This window comes from Falco cherrug, chromosome 6 (assembly GCF_023634085.1).
Source record: "Falco cherrug isolate bFalChe1 chromosome 6, bFalChe1.pri, whole genome shotgun sequence".
In the NCBI taxonomy this organism is placed as follows: domain Eukaryota; kingdom Metazoa; phylum Chordata; class Aves; order Falconiformes; family Falconidae; genus Falco; species Falco cherrug.
Genome location: NC_073702.1, coordinates 41,947,852 through 41,959,064, shown reverse-complemented (window position 1 = coordinate 41,959,064; position 11,213 = coordinate 41,947,852). Strand labels below are relative to the sequence as shown.

General features: G+C 43.5%; 1 protein-coding gene across 7 annotated transcripts in view; it reads left to right on the top strand.

The window, feature by feature from the left end:
• Window positions 1–1,322: 1,322 nt before the first annotated feature.
• The window catches only part of MAP3K4 (mitogen-activated protein kinase kinase kinase 4), an 80,928-nt gene continuing 71,037 nt past the window's right edge, over window positions 1,323–11,213 (top strand). For 2 of the 7 annotated variants that reach the window (XM_055713413.1, XM_055713412.1), the window contains exon 1: window positions 5,725–6,552. In XM_055713413.1, the coding sequence (XP_055569388.1) occupies window positions 6,485–6,552 (68 nt within the window). In that variant the 5' untranslated portion in view covers window positions 5,725–6,484. Of the gene's footprint in view, window positions 6,553–11,213 lie in introns of all 7 variants that reach the window. The other 5 variants (XR_008732720.1, XR_008732718.1, XR_008732719.1 and 2 more) reach the window with 5 other exon arrangements.

Below are 11,213 nucleotides of genomic sequence, written 5' to 3'. Positions count from 1 at the left end.
TGGTTGAAGGTCTCTGGTGAGGGAAGAAAAAAGAAAGGAAAACAGAGGAAGCTTTGCTGTCCAGCTTTTCATAGATCCTCCAGAGATTCCAGCACTGTCCTTTATGGTTCTCCGTTATTTTTGTCTAGCAAGGTTTCAGAAGTTGTGTCGTCCATAACTAACATCCATGACTCCTCCTGAACTGCCTCATAGAGGTGCAAAATGCATGGGAGGGCTACCTCTTCCGTAGCTGCTCAGCAGAGTATGTCACATGGATCTCAGCTCCCTAATGCAAGGGTCATAAACTGAATTCCTCAGCTGGCTGTATCTGGAGAGACTACTGCTGCTGCCAGGAAAGCAGATTAGCTCACATCATTCAAAACTTATTTCAAGTGCTGTGTGCTATGTTTCCTAGCATGGATGTGCCTTAAAATAAGCATCAGTACCTGCAGAGAAGAGGAAATTATAATTAAAAGTATAGAAATAATGATGGGGGCCAATAAGACTCAAATGAGAATAAAAAACTCTGAATGCATTGAAATAATGTCAAATGGCAGGCGATTCTCTCTTTAGAGTGCTTTATACTGTAGGAACTGTGTAAGTATTTAGAAGGATGAAAATAGTTATGTTCACAATGAGGTAACAGCTTTTTTTTAAGTAATGAAGTGGACAGAAATGAAGGCGTAAGATGAAACCTGTAACACCGCAGAACTGGAGACAACTGGGAGTTGCAGAATGAGCTGCTGTCTTGCAATCCTCTAGTCAGGGGTGCATTGCGATAAGTGGAGAATATCTTAGTTCCTATCGCTGTTCGCCAGAAATGAGCTATCAACAGGATTACACCATGAAACTCACCTTGCAAAGCTGCGGGTGCTAAATTCCTTCAGGTGATTCAGAGCAAAAGGAGGAAATGAATCCTATAAACATTTATATGTATGAGTAACTGTTCTCCCAGGGTCGTCCCACTGATTTCAGCATGCCTGTTATATAAGTGAACTGATGTGCATAGAAATGTTTGCAAGGATTAACATTAAATGAAGATTAAAATTTTCTCATGGCTGCTTATAACTCCACACAGCTGATGCAACAGCCAGGAACTTCACGGGTAAAGGAATATGTCAGCTATGCTGCTTTTCTGTGACTGCTCTCACGTTATAGAAAGAGCTGTTGGAAGGAGAGGAAATGGACAGGAGCTATAGAAGATGTCCCTAGGCAGGGAAGTTTGATATAGATGTCACAGCTGTTTTCTGCTGGGATAACGCAGCTGCTGTAAGGCGGATATAGAAAGAATCTCAGATGCACAACCAGATATTTTAAAAAGATATAGTCTAGATATTTTTTTTTTTTTTTTTGCTTTCTGGGCTGATGAAAATAAATAGCATCATTTTAAAATTTTTAATACAAGCAAGTGTTCAAACTTGCAAGATGCTTGAAAACACAGAGTTGCACGCAACAATGAACTAAATTGCACTGTCAGGCACACACAGAAGACAGATATGCTCTCAGTCTACAAACAGGGTTTCAGAAGATGGGCCCCAGTTCTTCAGTAGAGCTTCTTTTGAACTTGAAATGACTCTATTGAACACAAATGCAAACAAGCACTGCAATGATCTTAGTCTTGTTTATAGATATCCCACAGCTGGTCACTATATCTATGATACAGTTGGGGAAAGAATTATAGTGTAAATTAGCAGGAGCCAAGCCAGCTTTAAGGAAGCTTACTCTGTCGTTGATAATCAAGTTCAAGTAGCACTAAATTCAGTGCAGCTTATTTTCACAGGTCCAAAGTTAGTTCTTGGGAAGACACAAGCTACTGTAGCCAGACTGTTACAATACAGGTATTGAATCAGAATAATTTTCAGTCTATTTATACCTAAGGACAATAATTTCTATGTCCGGTGCCAAGGTACCTTTGAATACCAGCCAGCAGTTTTACCCATGCCCAGCTTTACAGACACTGAGCCCGAAGACCAGCTTTACACAGTAAAAGCATACTGCTTTAACCACAACTGAGGTTTACACTTCTTTTATGTAGGTCATATCATTTTAATAATGGCAGAGGCAGTGTTACATACAGCTGCTTTTCAGGACAGGAAGCAAAAAGAAAAAACACCCAGCTGAAGTGATAAAACAATAATCCCAGGAATCTTTCTGACTTCATGCTACTCTTACTAACAGATACTCCTTTAATAGTGATGAGTTAATGATATCAAGCCCTGTGTGATCTGACATGCAGCATGTGAGATGACAGTATTCAGACAGAAATACTCTAACTCTGTCAAGCTAGCTGGCTCCTATTATAGGATGGATGTTAAACCATGCTGCTGAACAAGCTTTGGCAGCTATCATGCGAGCTTCTGAAGTGAATGAATCACAGCAGTAACAGATGATTGAACAGGGGTATATACAGTGTGACTCCTTAATTTCTTTCACAGGTTCACACTTCAAATCAATTGCAGCAACGCTCAGATTGTACGACACTGAAAACTGAGTTCTGCTCCTTTAAAAAAACACCCAACCTGGCCTTCTGGGAAAACAACAAAACTGTAGATGGAAGAATCTGCGTATTTCCAGGTAGAAATACATGTTGGTGTTTTATTTTGACTCTGGAGTAGCTAGTTGCATATCTACATATGAAAAAGATGGTGTCAGATTGTCTTCTAGATATTAAATGCAGGTATTGCTCGTGTTTTGCTCTTAATTGCATTGCAGAAGAGCATTTCTAATCTGTGACTGAGAAAAAATGAAAATTCTATCTTCAGCACATTTTACTAGATTTAGACTAACTATAGCTAACAGGCTGCTTTCCAGTGTCTACTGCTGAAAGAGGGTCTATGTCTAATTAAATTTGCTTTTACTTTTAAACAGATTTTAGTGGAATTAAAAAAAAATATTGGAAGGAAAAACTAAATCTGCAAAGCTGTTTTTTTCGACAATTTCATTTTTGCACATAGTTCACAGTGAAGAACCCTCCAATTACTATGTTTCATTAACTGTGTTAAAAAAAGAGCAAGTTGTGCCTTATTCTGCTTAACATTCATAGCATGAAATAGAAGTTTGGCCTTTTGAGAGGTACTGGGAGAAAAAGTTTCGAATATGTTCTTGTAACATATTTAATTACCTACATGGACCTAATCTTTCTTTTTCCTCATTAGTATTTTTTTGTATATAGAAAACAGCTGTAGAATTCACAAATGGCAAAAGCACAGCTGCATGTACAATCCAGTCTGATATGTGTGATGAAATGAGGAGAAAGGGGTAACAGAATCTATGCCCCAGGAATAGATAGAAATTTAACGGGTATTTGCAGTAGAAATTAAAAAAAACCTATCTGAAAGACCTGTTTTTGGTACTAGGATGCTATTGCCATCTCTTAAATTTTTATTGCAAGTTCTAGGACTGCCAGTGTAATAAAAAGCATGCTGCTGGAATAAAAAACGATTCCTAAGCAAACACAGTATCTAGTAAAAATACAAACCCACAGGGTTGCTGAAAAAAAGAAGAAAATTTATCCTAAAACTTCAGAAAACAGAAGTTAATCCGAAATTATTGTCTACTTTGACAGTTGCTCAGGTGTTTTTTTTTTTAAGCCTAGAATTTTGGGATCATCATTTTGCCACATCAGAGAATAAAATCCATTAACATTACTAATATTTCAACTCAATTTTCTGACAGATGAAGACATAATTTCTTTTTATATCTGTTTTAATTTTGTGCCTTCTTCTGTTCCAGTAGTGGAAACCAGAGTGAACAATTTCATTTATCAATTTCCATGCACCTGTGTAATGCTGATATGTTTAGACTCACAAACTGGCAGTGAGGGAGTCTTTAAAAGATATTCCTTAAAAGAAGTCAAAAATAATTAAAATAATTTTGTGCATATCAATTTTCGTAAGACTTCTGTAACTTCTTTAAATTTTGCCTTTGCTAAATATTATCTCGACATAGGCTCTGACAGTCTTAATGTCATCTGCTGTCTCCTGTACTATCGGCTCCATATACTCCTGCAACTCTTTTCCTTTCCTTCCAAGTTCCCTGTAGGCCGTTCATAAACCTCTCCTCTTACAATAGGAGCTGTGTTGCTCATTATGGCCTACTGTGGACAAAGAAGTGCCATTGTATCTAACACACAGCCTTGCTTTTCTTGGCCAGTCATCTGTAGTTTTAGCCTATTCTGTATGGTATACCACAAGAATGTGATGCAACCCAATACGCTGGGTTGCCCTAAACGGAAAGGGGAAGAGGCATGTGGGAAAGTTTATTCTGGACCTCCTTGTCTGGGAGCTGCAGTGAACCCCAGTTTGCTTCAGTAAATCATCTTAATATTTACAGTAAGTAGTGGAGGTGAGCAGTCCCCATTTTTACCTTTGCCAAGCCCCCCCCGGCTGTCTACACATCCACACCATTGTGCCATCACATCTGTGGCAAAAGGCAATATCATATATATTTTTTTTTCCTAGTTAATGAAAACTCGGTGCTCGTAACATAACTACACTGATTGTTTTGACTGAAGAAGCAAAGAAGCTGAAAAATTTTGCTGTGATTGCTAAAGACTTCTTTGCCCTGCAAACAGCTGAAGAGGTGGTGTCAGACGATAATCCATAGCATAGCCAAAAATAATGCTAGAAGCCATCGCTATGCACTTATTTCATCAACGACATTGAGCCTTTGTTATTTGCAATCATACTGAAAAAAGAGCATACTGTGAAATAAGCAGCTTTGCTTTAGATTTAGAGAATTTATGTTTTTATGGAGACTACAAGTAATTCATCAGGTTGCCACTTCAGAATTTCTGATGTTGACTTTCTTCATCTATAATTTCTAGGTTTTGTTCACCATGACAGATCAGTAGGGATGTAGTTTGTGTAACTGCCTTTAGAACTGCTTTTTGGTTTGGGGCTCAAGTATTTCACCAAAAATCATCAACATGTTAAATACTGCTTTTTTTCCATTACATGATGTAATCTTAAGTAATTATTCTGCACGTAAATGCTGAATGTCTTGATTTTTAAATGTCATGTCCATCAGGGTCATGATGATCTGGGTATTTTTCTTGACCTATAGAGAACAGGGAACTGGCTTCCTGCATAATGTTCTTCATCTGGTCCCACATTTTGATGCATGTATTTGTTAACATGATACATGTATAGTAGAAGTATCTCCTGCATTTCAGCTTTTTTTTTTTTTTAATCCTTGTATTTCAAAAGGCCTGTTAAAATCAATTTGTAGAAACTTTGTTTCTTAAACTTCAGTAGATACACAGACAACTTTGTATTGTGAACAGTGACTTTACAACTGAACTTTAGTATCAGGCTAGAAAACTGCGTAATTTCTTGTACAGTTGATTTAATGAAGGAACTGTGCATAAAGCAGAATCTGGCACTGATTCCAGCCCAAGTTCAAACTTCAATCTTCAGAACCGACACACGCTGTACACACACCACCGATGCCAGCGTTTGCTGCCGTACTTCCAGCCCTGCAGAACAAAAGATGAGGCTCTCTCACCAACCGTAACAATTAAATAACTCAATGGCACTTTTCTGCCTTTGCAGGGCGTTATCGCTGGCATTCCAGCCAAGCTGTAGTTCGGGAAGTTACATTTTTCCCCCCTGTATTTCCAAATGGGTAATAACCAGTGCCTGATAACCAGTGCTGCGGGAGGCATTAGAAAGACGAGGCTTATCAAACGAAACACGTTGGTCTGTAAGCAGCACCACAGATGACGCTGTTCCCCCCCGCCCCGTGCCCGCAGAGCCGTGAGCGCCCCTCACCGCTGCCCCGTGCCCCCCGGGGGACCAGGCGCTGCCGCCTCCGGACGCGCTGGCTGCCGCTCCAGGGGGCTGCGGGGCGCTGGTACCCGCCGAGCTAAACCGCCACCCTCCCGGCAATTCGGTGTTTAATTCCATCCCTGGCTGCTGGCGGGGTGGCAACGTGCAAGTTTTGAGCCGGCGGCGCCCGTAGCGAGCGGCACCCGGTAACGGCAGCAGCTCTGCCGCGGCGGGGCGGCCGCCAGGCGCCAGCTGGCGGAGCGGCAGCTCCCGCCGCGCCTCCAGGGCCGCCCGGCGCCGGAGCACACGCGGCCCCTCCCGGGAGCGGCGGGGGAACACCCCCGGCCTCCCGAGCGCGGAACGCCGCTGCCTGCCAGCCCGCACGGTCCCGGCCCCGCCGACGGCGTGAGGGGCAGGCACCCCCCCGGCGGGGGCAGCGGGCAGCGGCCGCCCCCGCCCCGTGCCTCTCCCCGCCCGGCGGCGGCGGAGCGAGCGCCTCTGGCCCGGCCGGTCCCTCCTCGCACGCCGTAGTGATGCTCCCGGCGTCTCGGCCCGCCGAGGCTGTTCCCAAGATGGCGGCCGCGCGGGCGGCTCTGCGCGGCCGGGCTCCTGCAGCTGGGTAGAGACCCCCCACCCCCCGCCAGCTCTCCCCTGCTCCTCGCTACACCCCCGGCGCTGCAGCGGGCCAGGCCGGGCCGCGCACTGGGACCCGTCGCCATGCCGGCCTCGGTGCACGCATGAGAGACGTCGCCGCGCTGGTCTCTGCCGCCGCCGCCATGGAGGAGCCGCCGCCGCCGCCGGGGAGGTCAGTACGGCGCGCTACCGAACACGGAGCTGCGTGCGGGGAGCGGCGGCCCGCCCGCCGGGCTGGGAGCGGGGCCGGGCCGGGTACGTGCCAGCCGCCCCGCTGCGCTGCTGGGGCGCAGCTCGCCCCGCCGGGGCACGGCGTCGGGAGCGCAGCGCTGGGGGGTTGTGGCCTGGCCGCCCCTCGGCCCGTTGCGCTGCGGAAGCACCGGCTGCCGCTTCAGCGCTTCTGTAACGCGCCCACGGAGTGAGAAAGTGCTTCGATAAGAAATCTCTAGTGGCTGCGGTGGGTAAGGCAATGTTTTGTGGGCACTTTGCAATTAAACCCAGATGGTTTCCTTCCCCTCGCGGAGAGCGGCAGGAGCGGGGGTGTCGCTGGGGCGCTCCCGGGGGCGGCTCTCGGGGGCAGCCGGTGCCGGTGGCCGGAGCGACTGTCGGAGCCCCCTGCGCGGCTGGCGGGGTGTGACCTATGCTCGCTGACTTGTGAACTGCAGAGATAAAAACACTGCCTTCCAGGAGGCTGTCCCGTGTGTATAGCAGCCGTGGTTAAAGCCGGGTAGCTAGGTTCTCTCTGAGGCGCCGATAAAACAGCAGGATCTTGGAGTATCGCTCCTGGCAACGTTGCAATCGGTATTTGTCAGAAGATAACAGGTATTTTTTTAAAAAAAGTCTTCCACAAAGAGGGCTAACGTTATGATGCCTCAAGCTTTTTGCGACTGCTGTTACCTCCTGAATGTGCTGACCTGCAGATTGGCTTTTTGCAAGTCTCCATGTGTGCCCTGCTGAGAGATGGGGATGCAAATTACTTCATCGTTTAGTGTTTCCAACTGGCTGTAGAAGTGTTGCATAAGTCCAAGTTATTAATTCCCTGGCAATTATTTCTCCTTTTAAAATAACATCCTGTTGATGCGCTTCACTTGTCACTAGGAGGCATTCGGGAAACGTGTTTTAAAATGCTCGTGTGATCAATTAGTACTGGAAGGCAATAGTCAGGCGTGTTGTATTCCAGGTGTGCTGTGCAAAAAACCTTGGTGCTGTCGTGTTCCCGAGATCATTCTTGGATATTGCAAGCTACTGTTTCGTACTGATGTATTAACAGGGAATGCACTCCGGTTTGGATCACAGCTATGGAGTTGAACAGTATCTGGTTGGAGTTTTCATTAGCGTATTTTAATGATTTGTTTTTCTTATGTCATGAGACTGCCAAAACCAGAAGGTATATAACAGTTAATTAGATTTAACAGAAATATTATGAAATACATATGCCAGTAGGGCAACTGAATTCGTAAGCTTTCAAGTTACTTTTTACAGTATCTTCAAAGAGTGATAGTGCAGGTTAAGCAGAAAACGAAGTTTGTACAACAGCATGACCCTAGACCTGGGCTGTCTTCATGTAGAAGAGTAATCTGCAGTGCATGAATGGAAAACACCCAGGCATTTCCTGTCTAGGGCCATTTCTGACCTCTGCTGGATTCTGCTTATTAAAAGACAGTTTATGAGTCGGATGTGGGTGTGGATAGTGTGGTGGCAACTTCACCCAGCAAATGAAAATTGAATTAGTTATTTTAGAGTGAGCTGGTGGGTGGGAAGGAGATGTCTCAAAACAATTAGGTAGCCTTAATTTGTGCAGGGTACTCCACAGTGATTCACTTCTGTGTGTACTTCGTGTACCAACTTCACATCTGCTTTAGAACAGAACTGCTTCTCTGGCTTTATGCAGTACTTTTTTTTTTTTTCTGAATGTAATACAGGAATAAAGTATCTGAATATTTTTCAAATATGATCAAAGTTGATTTAAATGTTGGAGTTGTCTTTAGGTGTTCAGTCTTGTGGCTGTGAGGTCAGAATCTTGTTGAAATCAGTGGGACTGTGTGCAGGCTTGGGAAATTGAAATCCATTTGGTGGCAAGTAGCTTTTAATCCTGTTTGTAGAATGTGTGTTCTTGTGCTAAAGAGTTCTTCTGGCTGGCACTAAAGTGCTTTGGTATAATGCATTCTCTTTCAGTTTAATTCTGCTGGAGAAGTACTCAGTCATTCTGATTAGCAATACATCTACAAACTGTTTTTTCCGGGTCTTCCTTTCTTTTTTGAAACACACCCTTTGGGGTGGGGAGAGAGGAGAGGCAGTTCCAAAGTGAAAAATACTTGGGCAACCTATGAGCAGATGTTGATTCTGAGGCAGCATTGCACTTGGACATTGGACAGCCTGCAGTGGTTATGCATAAATGAAAAGATACTGCTGAAAAGTTTTGGGAAGAATTCAGGTTGAAGTATCGCTACTTGTAACAAAGCAAACAGTTTTCAAGATAAGATGTTTCCACTTAGATAGTTTAGAACACTGGTTGAAACAGGTAGGTTTGGTGCTTCTTGGTTATGGCCTATAGGCTTTAAATTTTTTGAACCCAATTTTAGGGTTTCCCAGGAATTTTCTGACACAAAATCCACTATAGAGGAAAATGAGGCCTTAAGCATGTTCTTTGTTGGGATGCCAATTTTGGTGGCACTGTGAAGGCATGAAGAGCCGTAGGGCTATTCTTAACTTGTGCCTTGATTGCTTGTAGCCCTCTTTTCTCCTGGCATACATCCAACATAGGGGTGAAGGAAGGCTGTGAGTAAAGCAGGACAGAATTGTGTATACTGTGGAGGCTTCCTTGGTGCTGGGAGATTTTTCAGTGGTCTGTCTTATCAGATTTGTTGGCTATGTGATGACAATGAATTGGGCTGCCAGTCTACAGCATCTGTTGTTTGGGGGAAGCCTGAGGTCATGCTATGAATTGTGCTCAACCTATTTTTCTGTTTGCCAAATTATCTGTATGACTGACAGTGTACCAGCAGTGAAAGAATTTGAAATTATTTTATTAACTGAGGATTATAGCTTCAGTGGGAAAAAGTATTTAAGTTTATAGAGCTTTACCATCCTTTTTTTTTGTTACTCTTTTTTTTTCCCCCCCATGCATTTAAATGAGGTAAGATGTAATCTCTGATCTTCATGTATTGCATTTTCTTGTTTACATGTGCAAGATTGGGATGAATGACTGATTGCTCCACCTACACACAAACATACACAAAGTGCTAGTTGAGATGTCTTTGGCATTTGTAGCATCAAGGATTAGTCTGCGTTGTGTGGCTGCTTGAGATGTTTTTATGTCTGTTAATTAGGGCTGTCTGTGTCAAGGTTGGTTTTACTATTATGTAAGCTAGTGATATTGGCCCTTGTGGAATGCAAACCGTGCTGTGGTGAAAAACAGATCTACTGAATTTAAAGCAAAGAATAAGGCATGTGCAGTAATTTTTATTCAGGGGAGCAAATTGGGATTTTTAGAGGCTTATAAAGATTTGGCTTCCATGACAACCAGATTTCTTAGATTATATACAAACCATTCTTTTTAAACTGCATCTAAAATAGATTTAGAAGACAAGTTTTTATACTACCCACTGCTAGTCCAGTGGTATGCTGACCTCTGTCAACATGGGAAGATACAGGTATCTTAGCTCTTACTACTTAAGCTATGTGGTTGGATTTGCTGTTGTATATGCAATTTCTGTTTGCAGGGCTGTTACTTGCCGAAAGTTTTCTTCTGCTCTCAAGTGTTAACAGCATTGATGCTATGTTTAGCCTGTAATCTATTAACTAAATAATTTTTGAATTAAAAAAAACCAACCAACAACTTCGGAGTTCATTCATCTAAAGAGCTGATGATTCCCATGCTCATCCTTGGCCAACTGGTAAACATAAAGGCAAGCCGGAATGTTTGCTCTTAATACCCGAGTTTGAGTGTTGTCAAATGTTCGGTCATGTCCAATCCAAGAACCATGTATGTAAAATCATTTCAGCTTGCCATGAACCTTGATCAGGTTTATTCTGGATCCAGACAAGATGGGCTCTAGTTTTATTGTCCTGGTGAATATTTCCTGCTGTCACGGGACAGAAGGAAGAAATTTGTTCCGTTCCTTCTGTGTCCTGCTAGCATCTGAGGGTATTGACTGTGGTGTGCTGGTTTGTAATGTGGTATACATTTATGATTAAGTCTGCCCTTGGCTTATGTGTGCTGCTGGTTACTTGCTGATGGCTCCTCTGAGAGCAGTATTTGTAAGTTTTTACCATTTTAGCTATGAAACATGCATCTAGTAAATGATACCAAGGCCACAGTTACATATACCTCTGTTGCTTCTCGGCTGCACTGTAGAACTTTCCTTGGGCATGTCCATTGAGCATTTGGGATGCTCCAAGTAGGGCAGAGTACTGCAGCTCCATTGCATTGCCTGGATTTTCCAAAGGTTGTGGACTAGTAGTCCAGCATCCAGTGCTTAGGCACCAGCTTTCGCTAAAAACATGTTTAACTTTTAATGCTTCACCTTCAGATTTCTTGTAGAATTTGACTTAATCTAAAAGGTGAACTGAAACTTTGGAATCAAAATCAGTTTGTAGCTTTTTCTTGTCTAGGAATAGAACTACGAGTTTGTGCATGGGAGAGAGGGGAAAGAATGACTGTTACAGATCTTGTTATCTTCTGTCCTAGTCCTGTGTCTTTCCCAATTTGTCATTGCTATGATATATTTATAGTTGAGCCTGGCAGCCTAATGCTTTCTGTCATAGTAGCTCTTTTCCCAGTAGTATGTAACTTTTCCTGGTGTGGCTTAAATTTTCCTGAAAATCTGTCCA